The sequence below is a fragment of the Euprymna scolopes genome, chromosome 2 (genome assembly GCF_053919585.1).
Source record: "Euprymna scolopes isolate OS-2025 chromosome 2, ASM5391958v1, whole genome shotgun sequence".
NCBI classification, from domain to species: Eukaryota; Metazoa; Mollusca; class Cephalopoda; order Sepiida; family Sepiolidae; genus Euprymna; species Euprymna scolopes.
Genome location: NC_136483.1, coordinates 195,654,172 through 195,671,812, shown reverse-complemented (window position 1 = coordinate 195,671,812; position 17,641 = coordinate 195,654,172). Strand labels below are relative to the sequence as shown.

General features: G+C 34.2%; 2 protein-coding genes across 2 annotated transcripts in view; one reads left to right on the top strand and one right to left on the bottom strand.

The window, feature by feature from the left end:
- The window catches only part of LOC145301289 (uncharacterized), a 539,758-nt gene that overhangs the window by 156,837 nt on the left and 365,280 nt on the right, over positions 1-17,641 (bottom strand). The gene's annotated exons all lie outside the window — the stretch shown is intronic.
- The window catches only part of LOC145241289 (uncharacterized), an 82,487-nt gene that overhangs the window by 28,919 nt on the left and 35,927 nt on the right, over positions 1-17,641 (top strand). The window contains 12 exon segments of the mRNA XM_080104038.1: positions 993-1,520; positions 1,802-2,100; positions 2,572-2,739; positions 2,853-3,111; positions 3,232-3,367; positions 4,034-4,288; positions 4,418-4,672; positions 4,818-5,052; positions 5,223-5,436; positions 7,531-9,807; positions 9,809-9,852; positions 10,506-15,942. Of these exon segments, the coding sequence (XP_079960164.1) occupies positions 993-1,520; positions 1,802-2,100; positions 2,572-2,739; positions 2,853-3,111; positions 3,232-3,367; positions 4,034-4,288; positions 4,418-4,672; positions 4,818-5,052; positions 5,223-5,436; positions 7,531-9,807; positions 9,809-9,852; positions 10,506-15,942 (10,107 nt within the window).

Here is a 17,641-nt window from a genome sequence, read left to right as displayed (position 1 = left end):
TCGGACAGCCTGCTAGTTATTTAAAAAATCTATTTGAAGTTGAATATTCGTACGATTCTAAAACTACCCAATGGTTTTTATACAAACAATCACGCTTAGTACCATTTTGTTAAACAGAAATGATTCCGAAAAAAGTCATTTGAATTTCTGAGTTTTAATGCGTGTATCAATATAGTCTGTTTAAAAGATTCCACAGAAAAATATATCCGAAAAGCCATATAAATACAGTTTCGTCTAATAATTCTATTTTTGTGTTGTCATCAGATCGACGTAATGTTGCGTTGTCCTTATCTAAAATATACTAGTATAATCTTAATTAACGGGTCATATATATATATATCTATGTATGTTGTCCTTAGTATAACGGACTGCAGTCCTTGTGCCCTAAATGTCTATCTTAACGGCCCGTGACTCATATAGTATTTAGGTGAGTGCATGTCAAGCGGATCATACACGTAATGAAGACGACATACCTGTTTGCTGCTGGCCGCTTCTGGGTGATTCGCTAACCATTCTTGTGGGGCTGGAACCTGCTGTAACAGAGACGATTCAAGACAGGGACCCAAGACGATATGAATTTTTATATATTTTATTCACTCCCAGGCATCCCATTAGCAGAAATGGATTGACCGACGATCTTTGGCTTAGGGGTTCTTTATTTGCGACCGTCACCTCCCTCATTGGGAGACCTTCATAACCCATCTTCCTTGTTCAGTCTCTCAAATCCAACTTAACTAAACTTAACTTAGCTTACTTAACTCGGAGCACCTGACACGTCACATCCGGTCCCCGCTTCATACTTCCAGTGCAAACTGATCGGTTAACAAGTTTGATATCTGTCAAAAAGTGTAACGATTCAAATTCTCTTCTGTTTATTCCGCTAAATGGATAGATAATAATATAGATAGATAACTGCTTCTACCTAGCCATTATCTAACACTATGAGTAAATATATCTTCTGTTTTGTTTTCCATTTTTTTTTTTTTTTGCAGCGCACCGATTTGATGGGATTATTCCGTGATGAATCTGAAGATTCTGAATTACGTATTAATGCTTACATTGGCTTGATGAAATGTTCCAGTCGAAATATTTTATCTGAAGTGCGCCAAGTGTTAGAAAAGGAAAAGTCCAATCAAGTTGGATCTTTTGTCTGGTCTCATCTCACAAACTTGATGGAAACTTCAGATCCACATATGCAAGATATCCGCAACATTGTCCAAGATGAAGAACTTAAGAAAGAATTCAACCTTGACCAAAGGAAATTCTCCAGGAATTACGAAGGATCATTCTTCTTTGATTCAATCAACACTGGTGCTAAAGTCGATAGCAATGTCATCTTTTCACAGAAATCTTTCATTCCAAGATCGGCTAACTTAAACCTTACCATTGATTTATTTGGTCATGCCATCAACTTCCTAGAATTTGGCGGTAGAGTCCAAGGCGTGGAGAAAATTCTGGAAAACTTTTTTGGGCCGACTGGCATAAGTGAGCCAAAAATGAAAACAAAGATTTCACAAGATGTAAGTAAATACTATTATACATTTTGCTAGAAATTAAAGATTTTCTACGTTGAAATGCCTTACTTTAAATTTTTGAAAATCAAAATATTTTTATGTGTTTGATGATAAGCTAATACATGATTTGTTAATCATTTTAATGTCACAAAATACCTTCAACACTATTTGATTTCATAAGAACGATGAAGATTTTCTTAAAGATGTTGCAATCATAGATTCGAAGAAACGTGACGAAAATAGTTTCAGTATTTTGTCACAGCTTGTTTTTTTCTTGTTATTTTAAGTTTGATAAAAATATGGAATCGTTCCGTTCATCTGCTTTCCTACGCGTGTTTGGAAACGAGCTTCGTTATTGGGATGAAAAATCTTTGAGTGAATTGCAGTCTTCTCTTCAGAAACTGATGCGTATGCAAAGTTTGTCATTCAGCAAAACTATGGTGCTTCTCGATAGCCGCATGATTATTCCCACCTGCGTTGGTTTGCCACTCAACCTCACTATGTCTTCAACTGGAAGTATTTCTATTGATGCTAAGGCATCTCTTCAAACAGGAAAATTCCAAATGAATGTCGAATTTAAACCAAGGTAAATTCTTTACACATTTTAATCTCCTGCAAAGTTTTAAGGTAGCTCAAAATATAATGATGCAATATAACACGGGTCAATTACGATCACACAAGCCAAAGTGAAACGCAATTAAATGAATAGGAAATAAAATATTGCCAATAATCGAGTATCGTCCCTTTTATGAATTCCGACAATAATAAATAAAAAGAATAAGTAAGGATGAACACATTTATCGTAACTTCAGTGGGTATATCCAAGAAAGTTTTTGCTTCATACCAGGTACAGTATTAAAAAGTAATTTGAATTATTTTAGAATTATCCTTTATAACAACAATAATCATAGAATTTGGCACGTGTATGCATATCTGTAAACTTCAAATGACAAGCTTACAATAATGTATATCCATTAATAATTCTTCCATGAATTAACTGAAGAATATTAAATATTTGATGGAATTCTGATTCGTATTGTACATTTGATTTTTACAGTGCTTCAGTCCAAGTAAAAGGTGAAATGTCTGTGGATGCCCATGTGTCTCGTGCTGGCCTAAAAATGGTAACAGTTGCCCACACAAGCACTGGAGCCAGATTGGATATTGCTAACAACAAATTTGACTTGCAAATTCCTGAAAAAAAGATGGAAATTTTCAACCTAAAGTAAGTAAATTCTAAAAAGATTTCTGTATCAATTTTGTCTTGCATCAACTTTCACTTTTTATAAAATAAATAATTTATTCGGTTTAATCATAAATCTTTCTTTTAATTTGCAGGACTGATTTTTACATCGTCCATCGTAACACTGAAAAGAAACAGAAAATGATTGTTGATAATGTAAAGAAACACGAGATTTGCACAGGCAAATTGATGAAGCAAGTGACAGGTCTGACTTTCTGCCAAATCATCAAGTTTCCAAATGCTTCCCTTCACAACGAAGCTCCATTCTTTCCATTCACTGGTCCAGTTATCTACGATCTTTATATGATGAACGAAGACGCTCCCAATGGATATCAAATTGAAGGATTCACCAAAGTAAGACAAGTTGCTAATTAAATCTCTTTTTCTAATGCTCAGTTCGAAGCATCTATGGTGTCTACATTTCCTTTAGCCATACAAAAGGGCGTGAATATTTATGTGCATTGATCTTTTCAGAAATCACCTTACTCATTCTATATGGATACACCAAATTCCAAATTTTCTAGAAGAATTGCTATTGATACCGTTATGAAAAACGGAAATGACGCTCATATCACCTTAAAGGCACCATGGAACAACATTAAAATTCAAGGTCAGTAATTTTCTTATGAACATTTAAATTTGCCCATTTTTAACTTTGTGTTCTCGAGACAAACTTAAAACCGGTCTTAGATATTAAAAGCAACTGATTTGGTAAAAATATGGAATTATGTGATTTGCATGTTTCTTAAATGCCAAATAATTTAAATACCCAATTCAATGCATTTTCGAATTCCATTAAATTTTCTACCTCTGAATTCTAAAGAAAAAATTGAAACTATTTATGGAATATTGTGAAAACATAACTCTCTTCGAATCATTTTTGTTAAATGTTATTCAATTTTATATTTTTACGAAGCATTCATTTTATCTATGTATGTATCTACCTGTTTATCTCTCTCTCTCTCTCTCTCTCTCTCTCTCTCTCTCTCTCTCTCTCTCTCTCTCTCTCTCTCTCTCTCTCTCTTTCTAGGGAATAATTTAGACCAGGCTATTAAAACATGACGGAATATTGTGAAAACATTGAAATTCTCTTCAAAGCATTTTCTTTAAAATGTTATAAAACTTTATATTTTATGATCTTATAAATTCGATAATGAAATGTATTCACCAAAATATCATTGCAATAAATCTTAAATGCTTATAGTTGTATCTAAGTGAAGGTTTTCGTTCTGTTTATTACAACTTTTTAATTTATTAGTGTTTCTCTTTAAAACAGGTACAGTCGTGAACATGGACAATATGAAGAAAGTAACAGGAGAAGTGTCTATCAATGGTCGTACGCCATATTCTTTGGAGGCTGAGATTGGCATGAAAAACACAAAAGGTCTGTGGAGTTTCACACCGAAATTTCAAATCACCATTCCACAGAAAAAGATGAAGTACGAAGGTAAAATCGAAATTAACCCGATGAAAACCTTGTTGATCGATATGTCTGCCATGGGATTTATTGCTAGTGATATCAACTTGAAAGGTAAGGAAACCAAAAATCTCTTAATTTTCCATGAGATAAATATTTCTATTCAGCTGTTCTTATCTTAAATAATAAATATGTCATATGAAATTGTCGTTTTGTTTTTTGTTTTCTTTTTACCTAATTCAGTCTCCAGCGAAATTGTTCCGAAAGAAATTGGTTTCACCTCTCAACTACGAATCGGAAAGAATGAATATTATATGGCCAGTCGTTTGGGAAGATTAACAACGAAAAATGGATTTAAGTTTTCGCCATCTCTGAAAATTACAATGCTAAATAAAGACGTTGTGGAATTCACCAGTGAAATTTTCTACGAAGCCAATAAGAAAATGAGTTTCGACTTCAAACTTAACAAAGTCCTTCCAAAGACAATTGCTATGAACGGTAAGTCTCAAAATGATATGTAGAAATACAATAATATTTTAATCGCACATGTTGAAATTCTTTATTAAAACGTAAGTCAACGATAATTTGTTTCAATTTGGATTTATTAACTTTTAAAATATTTCTCATAAAAAATCCATTTCAGCCATCGTCCTGATGAACGCTGGAAAAACGAAGACAAAACATATCCTGAAAGTTTTATTCAAATCGCCTCGTGGCAACTTCCGGATTGTCGGAGATGTAGACAACAAGAAAGCTGGAATAACGAGTCGTATTATTGGAAGCTACAATTTTGGAGCGAAATATTCTGATCGTCTCACATTGTCATGCAAAATCCGTGATCTTAGTGTCAAAAAGTCTGTGCGTTATATGGGAAATATGTAAGTATCATTATCGTTAAGTATATAATTATAAGTACTTGTTTTCCAACGATTTTATTAATTAAATTTCTTTTGTAATATTTGCTTTGTGTTAAAAGTCAGCCTAATAAAAAAAATGTTTGAAGTAAAAACAGTAAATCTTCAATATATTCATTACATTGTTTTTGCAGTGGTTTGATAAGCAAGAAACAAGTCTTCTTGAACTTTAACCTGAAGGGTCAGTTGGCCAAGGCTGCGAACCATTTGGAAACGAAATTTGATCTTCATTATGGAAATCCAAAAATCAAAACAAATAACCTTAAATTCGCTTGTGTTCTGAACAGAGCCTTGAAGCCATTTAGTCACACTTATGATTATACCATGGCCATCCAACACCCAGGAGAGGTAATATTGCAACCATTTGTTTATAAGTATACTAAAATATAATGCGTTTTATTATAAGGATATATAATATTAGAATGCTTTCCTATTATAATTTTCATGACCAATCCTTTTTTTATTAATAGTACAGATGACAATGTGTTCTTTATTTTATTTTTTATATAAAAATAAATAATTCTGACAAAAACTATCCAACTTTGTGGTAAATTTGAAAAATTCTTCTAATAAAGTCATCTCCAAAAGAAAGCTCGAAATCTTGTTCAATAAAACAATTTTTTTTCTTTTCCAAAAACATATAATTACTGGAGGAACCACATAAAGGTTGCGAACATCCATAGTTACAGTAATGATATGGGAAAGACCGGATTTGAACACTGCATACCCAAGTTATCAGTGTAGATAAATATACACTTTACCACAGCCACATCTCTTTTATCGTGATACCTATCGTATCGTCTATTATATATATATATATATATATATTACACAGTGATCACCACTTATCAAGGCCCGGAAGCCACTCAGGGATAAGGGTTATTGCAAGTACATTACGTTAGTGTGGAGATTTGATGAAGTGTTTACTTAAGGGGGCGGTTCATTACGAATTTGTTAACGTTGGACTTGAACACATCCAAGTTGTAGTCCGGTGGGAAACAGGCAGATGGAACAGAGTTCCACAGGCGTGCAGTTCTAAGAAAGAAGCTTTGTTCATGAAATCCGCGTTTTGATTTAGGACCAGATATAGAGTGGGGGAAATTTTTCACAGTGGATTCAGCTAGACGGGTGTTTTTTGTGAAAGATTGGCGAGGGGGGGGACCAGAGATTGGAGTTCAGACGAGCACCTGCCATGGAAATAACGATAAAACAAGGATAGGCTCGCAACGTCTCTTCTGTGGGAGAGAGGTTGCAGGGTAGAGAAAAGGGCATCCCCCACTAAACCACAAAGTCTATTTTGTACTCTGTCAAGGCAGGATAGGCTGTTTTTAGCAGCTCCTGCCCAGATATGGCAACAGTATTCCATCCTTGGACGTACTTGGCTTTTATATAGATAGAGAATTGCATAAGTAGTGAAATATCTGCTGGAGCGGTAGAAGGATCCCACCATCTTTCCAGCGACCTTGGCAACAGACTTGATGTACGTGTTCCATTTCAAATCAGGAGTAAAGGTCAAACCCAGAAGCTTGTCAAAACACGGGGCCTCTCCCAGACGAGAGCCATCCATCACAATTGATGCCAGATGGGGATCAGAACGTTGATGATGTAAGGATAGGAGTTTGGTTTTAGATGCATTAAAGGTAACCAGCCACGTCTTCCCCCACTGAACCACGCACTCGAGATCAGAGGAGAGAGAATCAGAGAGAACTTTGTCATTTACAGCCTTTGATGTGTTGCCGTAGATGGTCGTGTCATCAGCATAGATGTCAAAGAATGATTTAAGTATGTGTTTAGGGAGGTCATTGATGTAGATTAGGAAGAGAGTTGGGCCCAGGATTGACCCCTGAGGGAATCCAGCATTTATATTGCAGGCCTCCAATTTTTGTCCATCTACCACTACTCTTATGGGCCTCTCGGAGAGAAATGATTTAATGATTGAGAAAACATATATATATATATATATATATATATATATATATATATATATATATATATATATATATATATATACATCGTATTGTTATAACCAATTCTCTATATTTATAGAATAACTGTATTGGCGGGATAGTGACAAGAATATATTAGTGCATTTATTAGAATGTTGGTGATGGACCAAGTGATAGGTTGGTTTAGGTTAGAAAATGATCAAAATGTTAATGTGAAATAGATAGAGCTTGTTTTTTATGAATAATGTCTCTGAAAGATAATGTACTATTTGACTTTAATGATGTAGGTGATGAAGATAGAAAAACTGATTATGGTGGCGCTGATTCTGATAATGATGATGAAGAAGACAATTTTTTATGTTCCGTTACGTTTCAATTAATAATAAATGGAATATCCTATACAAAAGTTAATATTCTTGATAAGATATAGAGAGAAACTAAGAATATTTTGTTAAAAGTAACTTCATTTAAATTGAATTTTATTGATTCTTTTCAGAAAATGGACTACAGAATCGATGTTCATCATCTACAATCTGCTTCGTGGCCGTTTAAAAAATTTGAAAATACAGTTACAGTCCAGGTAGCCACAGGAAATGTTATAAAGACAAATATTTTTTATAGCAACGGGAAGGAGAAAGGCTTGCCATGCTACAAGGCTGAAGCTTCACTTTCTTATCCAGGAAAGGATATAAAGATTTCAGAAAAACTGGTTCAATTGGGAGCCAAAAGTTTCTCTAACTATTTTACAGTTCAGTGGCAAAAGCGTGATCATATAATTGTTTACAGTAGCTTCAACAAAACAAGAAACGGCATCTATAATGCCGAGACTACAGTAAATCTGGCTGGAGAGAAAAAGATGAAATTCAATGGCATCATCCATTCGACCGTGGGGGCATATAAAGCTAAGGTCAATTTGGAAGCCGATGCAGGCCTTATTTTCCAAGAACGAATCAATTACTTGTTCAAATCTGGTATCCATTACAAGTTAAAGGCAACCGAAATATCAAGTGATGCCACCCTTGATTTCAAGTGGGCAGAAGATAAAAACGTATCGACAAGTTTCAATTTGAAATACAAAAAAGATTCTTCGCTAAGTAGCCGGCTTCTTTTGCTTACTTCTTCTGATCTTCTGAAAAGCTCTGAAACCAAGATCAAGTGGGGATGGGGAAAAGATAGATTTTCGGCAATAATTTCATCGTCTTTAAACAATCAATTCCATATCAAACAAGATTTCTCATTCGCCTATTCCGATTTCCTGTTAACTTACAATTCGCACATAGATTTGTCTGGGAAGGTATCGAACATTATAATTGATCTAAATGAATCATCTTTTACGATGCGAATCTCACAAAATAATAGGATTCTTATCGATTTGGCAATGCAATTAAGTGACGAAAATTCAAATTTTCAGTTGAGTTTCGCTTTATTCTCTACGAGTGGACAACTTGAGATGAGTACTAAATTCGAACCTAAATATCAGATGCGTAAATTAAAAGGTTCAGCAACATTTCAACTTCCATTACAACATCTCCGTCAAATCGGTTTTTCATATGACTTGAAACATAACAGCGATGTCTCGTCCCTTGATATGAGTTTTTCAAGCTCATTAACAAACTACCGAAACGGCAAAATGTCGTTTGAAATTAACAGAAACTTTCCCAAGATGCTCAAAACTACTCTGGAACTGATACTCAATGGTAATCCAATGTTCAAACTGAATGCACATTATGGAAGACAAAGAGATGATATCGATATGAAAGTTGAAATTACACCAGCCAATGGTAAAAAGATAACAGCTTCAGGAAATGTCAACTTCTCTGGTAACAGAAAAACAGCTAATGTTGAAATGAAATCCAGTTTTCTGCAGTTCTCTGCTGACGGTGCTTTCGAATATCAAGGCACTCGATCTGTTGAAACTGAATTGAAACTGACACTCAACGGTAAGAACTTAATGATGAGGTCTAATTACAAGAAAGAAGGAACAACATACAAGGCAACTGGAACTTTGGGATTGCCAGATGGAAGATCATTGAAAATGGAAGGAAGTCTTGACTTGGAAAATATTGCTGCATCTTTGAAGACAATGACGCCAGATTTCCCTCAGCTGACCCAAATTGACATGGCTTTCTCTTTTAATGGTGATAAACGAATGTTTAGAAGTACAGCTTCTTTGAAAGTGATGCCTTATATCGACACGACTCAAGTAGAAATGAAATTCAACAAAAAACAATTTAGCATTGAAATGAAGTCAAAGTTTGAAAGCATGAAGCAAGCAAAGATAACAGTTACATATGACGGTGATTGGGTTCGATCTCAAAAAGTGAAATCCATCTTTCAATTAGATAATGAACAAATGTTTGAATTCGATATGGATTACAACTTTAATAGCATTCAGGATTTTTCTGTCAGTATGGAGGCACTTACATCTCACAGACGTTATAAAGAATTCCAATTTGATTTGAAGAACAAAGGTGCTATGAGGAATATGCAATCTAATTTGAAATTGAAACTGTCCAATGTTATCATGTTTGATGCAATGTTTCAGAATTCAAGAAGAGCCAGCAAACTATCATTTGATGGCCAAGTTTTGGATTTTGATGAATGGAAAAGCACATTTGAATTAAAAGGTGATCTCAATTCCATGACAGTAAGCAGCATCACAAGCATTGGTAAGCAAGAAGTTAACAAGATCGAATTCAGTCTTAAACAATATGGACGTATGATTAACGTCAAGGTAAACGGTCCAAATGCTGTCAACTTTGAGTTTAATATGAATCTTGATACAGAAACCATCACTTTCAACATGGTATCAACATTCACTATGAATGGCCGAGAAAAATATGAGATGTTCGCATCGTACGAACACTTGTCTCAATTAAAAATCAAGACATCCATTCCATCATACCAAGATGAATTATTGGTCACCTTTTTGGGATCTCTCAAAGCGTTCAATACGCACACGAAATTCAATCACAATGATCGAATTTACGAACTCATGCTTTCCAACAAAGAATATTATCGGGAGATGTATATAACTTTAAATACTCCATACTCTCAAGATAGGGCATCGATCAGGTTAGATGGAGACCTCAGTGAAATGAATATTCTGGCTGAAATCCTGCATAACAATGACAAATTTCAACTGACTTTTTCGAACAGCGGTTATTATCAACAGATTGATGCTAAACTAGATACTCCCCACCTTCAACAAAACCTTCAATTTTCTTTAATAGGAAATCTGGAAAGGTTTAGCCTTGAATGTAGGATTCAATTTGATAAATACACATATGAAATGACAGCATCGAATGAAGTATACTTCCAAAAAATGAACCTGAAGGTAAACATGCCAAAGTTTAATTGCAATTTCATGTTTGATAAAACTGGACTGTCTTTGGATGTTCGATATGCCAAGGCTAAATGCGAAATGAAAATTAAAGTACGAGATAATTTCATATTTTCTTTACACTTCAGAAACACCCCTTTCGTTATTTTCCCAGCGATGAAATATGTAACACTTGAAGAAGGCAAAATTGTATTAAGTTCTTCGACAAAGACAGAGAATAAGTTGACTCTTTATTTCCAAATGTCTTCAGAAGGTTATCAAAACATGAATGGAACACTTTCACTTCAAAGTAATTCATTATTTTCACAACAAATTCAATATCAGGTTTTTGCTGGGGATAATCTTCTCAGTAATATGGATTTCAATTATAATATTGAGAGCATGGAGGATCTCTCTGTTTCTTTCAACCTTAAAACCTCAGACAGCCGGTTTGATGAAATTTCCGTACTATTTAAGCACCATAATGATCTCTCCAATTCAAAATTGATTCTCAAAATTAACGTTGGCCGAGAGTTTATAATGGATAGTGCATTAAGACTATCATTTACAAACAAACAAAGTTTAATTGAAGCATCTCTAAAAATGTCTGACGCAACAAGCATTGTCTTACGAAGAAATAATCATTTGCGCACTTCCCAGGTAGTAGATTTGTCAAGTAGTTTTAGTTATAGTAGAAAACACAAACACTCTTTGAAAGTGATTATTAATGTTGCTGAGCTTATTGATTTCGAAATCAAGTGGGAAAGCAATCGAGACAAAACTAACTTTAATTTACGCTCAAGCCTGGTAATAAACAGACAGCAAGTGTGCAAAATTGTTTCCTCTTATGAGCACATGAAAAAGCTACACGTCAGGGGCACAGTTTCTTCCTACAGTGGTGAATTAACAATGATGATTGATGGAAATGAAAAAGAATCTCATGCAAATTTGAAATTGAAACTGTCCAATGTTATCATGTTTGATGCAATGTTTCAGAATTCAAGAAGAGCCAGCAAACTATCACTTGATGGCCAAGTTTTGGATTTTGATGAATGGAAAAGCACATTTGAATTAACAGGTGATCTCAATTTCATGACAGTAAGCAGCATCACAAGCATTGGTAAGCAAGAAGTTAACAAGATCGAATTCAGTCTTAAACAATATGGACGTATGATTAACGTCAAGGTAAACGGTCCAAATGCTGTCAACTTTGAGTTTAATATGAATCTTGATACAGAAACCATCACTTTTAACATGGCATCAACATTCACTATGAATGGCCGAGAAAAATATACGATGTCAGCATTGTACGAACATTTGTCTAAACTAGAAATCAAGACATCTATTCCATCATACAACGACGAATTGTTGTTAACTTTTTCAGGACCTTTGAAAGCTTTCAATATGCACACAAAATTCAATCACAATGATCAAGTTTACGAACTTATGCTTTCCAACAAAGAATATTATCGTCAGATGAAAGCAACTTTAAACACTCCATACTTCCAAGATAGAGCATTGATTACATTAGATGGAGACCTCAGTGAAATGAATGTTCTGACTCGACTCCTGCATAACAATGACAAATTCCAACTGACCTTTTCCAACAGAGGATATTATCAACAGATTGATGCCAAACTGGACACTCCTTACTTTCAACCAACGCTCAAATTCTCTCTAATCGGAAATCTGGAAAAGTTTAGCCTTAAATGTAAGATTCAATTGGATAAACATACGTACGAAATGACAGCATCCAATGAAGAATATTTCCGATATATGAACTTGAAGATTGATATGCCCAAGTTTAATTGCAATTTCATGTTTGATAAAACTGGATTGTATTTCGATGCTCGATATGCTACATCTAAATGCGAAATGAAAATTAAGATGCAAGATAAGTTTGAATTGTTTTTTAACTTAATAAATCCCGGTTTTATTTCATCCTCAGAACAAGAAGAAATTTATAAAATTGTTGCAACGTACGAACATTTGGCGAAACTGTCAATCAAAACATCGTTTCCTTCATACAAAGATGAATTAACGATGACATTAAACGGAGACCTGAAAATGTTTAACGCTTCAGCAAAATTAACACATAACACAAGCAAATACGAACTGATCATTTCGAACGAACGTTATTACCAAAAAATTGATGCTCAACTTCTTACACCAGTTTTCAGTGATATAGTTTCGTTTATGTATAATGGAGACGAAAATATTTTCAATATACAGGCCAAGTTCATGCACGAGAATCACCATTATGGAAAGGATCAGTCCTTCAGTATAGATTCAGTTTTAAAATTTGATAAGAAAATGAATAGCTTTTATTTTAATGTCGAACTTACATTGTTTAATAAGCTGCATCAAGTTACCATTGGAATTCTTGACAATTTCCAACATATCAGCGCTAAACTTAATCTTCCATTCTTTATGATGGATGCCTCGTTTAAAATGGACGGTAATCGTCTACGCTTTACTTCTAGTGCCAGTTTAGAAAAGGAAAAATTATTTGATCTCAGCATAGCTATGAGGAATTATTTCCGTCAGATGAGCATTACGCTTTCCACACGCTCATCTCCTAAATTACTTACATTCCATTTAAAAATTTTCGGTAGTAATGTCTCCATCAATGCCAGTATGACACCCAAACAGAAAACGCACCGCATTTCCGTAGATTTCCACGGAGCTCAGAAAAATATCAACGTCGACATTTTCTCTTTCCTTGTGAGCATTTCATTTAATAAACTGGCCTCCTTCCCTACGAGTTTTGATATGACCGCAAAACTGAAGAATCCCTACAATCATTGCGCCCTGATAGTCATTAAAGATGGATCTTCGTTCAAACTAACCGGTAATTTATCTACACCTTCTATGCAAGACGAAATTCAGCTGAATTTCAATCGCAAGTTGCAATCGGTCAATGTATTCGCCCAACTCGTGCACAATGGAGAGGAATTTCAATTGTCCGTATCTACTCTGAATCAGTATCGTAAAATAAATGCAAACTTGGTGACGCCATACTTCAAAGACTCGCTCGTTTTCTTATTAAATGGAACCAAGCGGAAGTTTAATGCACAACTTACTCTAAAACATAAGGATGAGATTTATGAAATCAAAGCTTCAAATCGAGACTTTTATCGCCAAACAGATTTCCAAATAAACACTCCTTTCATTCGGTGTAGTCTGGAATCTTCCATTGAAATGGTGAAAAAATCATTCCTACTGACAATAAACGAAGATAAATACGAACTGAATATTTATAACAAGAAATATTATCAATTTAACGAAATCACTCTAACTACTCCCCAACATAAACTACAAATTAGCAGCAAAATATACCAGAAGAAGAAAAGCATTTCTGCTGTGATTAAGGTTCAGTTTGATGGCCGTACATTTATTTTAACAGGCCTGTGCAAAGACGCAACACCAAAATATATTTTGAACGTTAACGTAAAAACACCAACATTCACAGCCAGTTTACATAGTTCATCTGTCGATAAAAGTCGAAAGGCATCTACCAAACAGAAACCTTGGTATGAAAAATATATTTATGATACACTTATGAACAGCAAGAATATTTACAATGATGTGGATTTTAATTTTAAAAAAGCTGGAATGAAAGCCAAGTTTTCATTTAAAGGTAATCTCCAAAAAAATAAAATCATTTCCAGTCTGAAGATGGCAACTGAGTTATACGAAGTAAACATGTCAACACAAAAATACTTTCAACTCGCTAATATTCAAGTGACGAGCCCTCAAATCAAGGTGATGTCACATGTACAGACTAATGCAAAGTATTTCGATCTCAAAACAGAAGTTACATTTATTGAAATAAATAAAAGATATATATTAAATATATCTAACAAATTTCAAGCCAAAGAACTTGTTCTTAAACTTACGGGTCCACAGATTAACGTAAATGGGCACTTCAATGGCAATCTGAAAAGTTTGTCCTTTGGTGCCAATGTGCTTTTCAGGAATGAGAAATATGAAATGGCAGCTTCCACAAAAAGTTATTTCCGTGAAATATCTGCCAAAATGGCTACTCCACAATTTGGAGAACAAAGCTTATCGATGAAAATTAATGGAGAACTGAGCGATTTTAACGGATTCATTGAAGTCAAGAACAACAATGACGTGTATAGAAGTGACTTCTCATTGGCCAATAACGAATTACGTCTTTCTTTACCAAAATTGTTGCAGAAGCTTCAGATGAAATTGAACGGAAACTTGAAAAACCTTGATTTTGTCATGCAACTAATCGACTATAACGGTGAAAGAATTGAAATTAGTGCCAGCAACAAGAACTTTAACGAACTAAAAGCACACGCAACCATTCCTCAATTGAAGGATGTTGATTTGTTGGTTAAAACGAATGGTAACCTAAGAAATGGTGAAGCAATGATGAAAATTTCTTATGGAGAAAACATGTTTGAAAACAAAATTGAAATTAGTTTCGATGGTAGACAAGCAAGTTTCAAACTTGAACCTCATTACAATATTTTTGGTCGATCTGGAAAATCAAAACTTAACGTTGATCTCATGTTTGACGATCAATCCTACAAATATGAATTTGAAGCCGACATTGAAGGAACTCAAGTACACTCGATGGCTTCGATAAAGATCTCTTCAGAAGTGAGTTTCTTGATGACACTCAACATTCCAACGATGGATGCAAGCGGAATGAAATTGCGTATTGTTTCTGAAGGGTTTCAGAAGACCGATATGATGCTTAACTTGAAATCTCCCTGGACTGGAATGACAAAGATCTTCTATGAACACAATGGTGAAATGGGAAAATCCTTTAGCACTAAAGGATACGTCGAACGAGATCAAAACCGATTGGCTGGTTACTTTTTAGACACGAACTTTGTTAACAATTATAGCTTCGATTTTAAATTTGAACATAAAAATTTGCAAGACAAAATTGAAATGAAAAGTGATCTGAAGTTTCAAGGGCGTAAGACCATGATCTCTCTAACTTTCAAAACCCCATTCCAGATTCTTAAAGAATTAACTTTTTCTGCTGAATGGAAAATGCTACGCGATGGAGAAGCCATCATGGAAATGAATGTGAAATCTCCAAACGAAGAACATAGTTTGAATATTGGCGTTAAGAACGGTCGTTTCAACGGTTGGTTGAATGTGAATATGGATAAGAGAAACAAAGATAAACAATATCAGTTTCAAACATCCTACAAGAACGCTGATCAACACACTGATATATCTCGTAGCTTCGACATTAAAATCATCTTTCCTGGGAGAACAGTAACTTTCGATTGCCGTTTTGAAGACACCCAAAACTCTATGGTTAGAGCTAGCCGTATTTCGTGGGACGATCAGAAAATTGGATTCGAATTAATAGTGCAAAGAGAAAATGAAGCTAAACTCAGGGTGATTACTCCACGCCGAACGATTGAATTATTTGGCAAAGTTGAAGTCAATGGAAATCATTGTTCCACAATGGGTCATATTATGATGGACATCAATAATCAATCTCAAAAGATTGACATCAAAGCAGATATTACAACATCAAGTGACAGGGCAGATATCGATCTCACCGTTAAATTCCCCAACCAGAAAAAGGTGAGTCAATCTTGTTTTTCCTCATTCAATAATAATAATAATAATAATAATAATAATAATAATACTTCTCATTAAACTGTGGTGACTAGTATCACACTAAATTGTTATGAAGGGCCAAGTATTATGGAAAAACCGAGAAGAGAGTGCACCAACTAAACTTCTAATCGCCTTCCAAGGTCTTAATGCAGCATTTAGATCAGTAGAACTAACAGAGCTTAAGAAGGTATATTACCATCCAAATTCCAGAAGAGGAGTAATTATCGTTGCTCGCACGAATATATAGTAAATGGTTGTTGCTATAACGCAAAATGATATACAACGGCTATTAAAAGGATTGACGATTGCTAGACATTTTTTAGACTAGTTATCATTCAGAATCCAAGGAACAGCACTGTTTCATTTAAGCAATCAATGATAATGATTCGTGAAAACTCATAGTGATTGAATAATAAAAATTATAGTAATGCAAAGGTTAAAAATAAATGTGCGTTTTCCTTGCATATAGACAAAGACAACATAAGAATAATCAGAATAAATCGATAATATATTTTCGTCTTTTTATGAATTATTTATTATTGATAAATATTTTCTTAGCTTAGTTTCACAGCTTGTAACCAAATTGATTTTTAAATCTTTAAAACATTTAACTGAAAAAAGGAAAACCCTCGTAACATAATTATTAAAATTAAGTGCACCCTTTACACGTGCGGAGGCACAAGAATTCAATGGAACAAAATCAGAAGAAGTTCAATGTACCGATTAGTCAAAACAAAATGTTTTCGCTTTCATAAATTATTGACTTGTGATCATATTTTTCTTAGTTTCCCACCTTAGTATTGGATCATCTTAATTTGTAGATTTTCATAGTTTGTGATCAAGAAAAATTTAAAAAAAAAAAAAAAAGAACGAGGACGAGTAGAAAATGAAAGAACACGAAGAGAAAACTTTTTCTTTTTTTTTTCACATCCGAACTTTCTCTCTATCTTAGTTTGTTCATATATATTGATGTCTTACTTAATAAAGAAGTAAATAATATGCTGTGACAAAAAAAACTATAGAACAATTACGTTTATAATATTGCCTGTTACAGTGTGCTATTTTTTTATTCAGTAAATTCTGTATTTTCGCGGTTAACGGTTTCCATAGTTTCAGTATTTACATTGGACCAAATTTCCACCTGTGAGTTTTTACTAATACAAAATATAAAAATAGACATTATTGATCTGATAATATTATTAACTTGAAATGCACATTAACTACGCGAAAATGGACACAGTAACAGACTGGAACCGCTATTGCAAAATAAAGGATATAAAAGCTTATGAGGAAGAGGAAAATGATCCTAGAAAATTGTTATAATCCTAGTTAAAAGGGATACAAGGAAAACAGAACACAGGAATAGAGTAGAAAAATGTCTTAACAAAAACATACAAAAATGCGAGTTGTTCGTCTAGCCGAAGAACAAGCTGTTGATTCTCCGAGCCTAGACGTTGCATTAAGGCCTTGTATGCGAGTATTTATTGTATATGGATCAGTTCATTCGTAGATAATGCAAGTAATTCCGCCATAACAAAAACAAATCTGTTATTAGACAGGAAAAATGAAGGAGTTGCCAAATACCGTGTTAGCATATGACAGTGTAAGGGTCAAGGAAGCAAAAACAAATTCATGGGGATTTTCGTAGAGAAGAAGGGAAAAA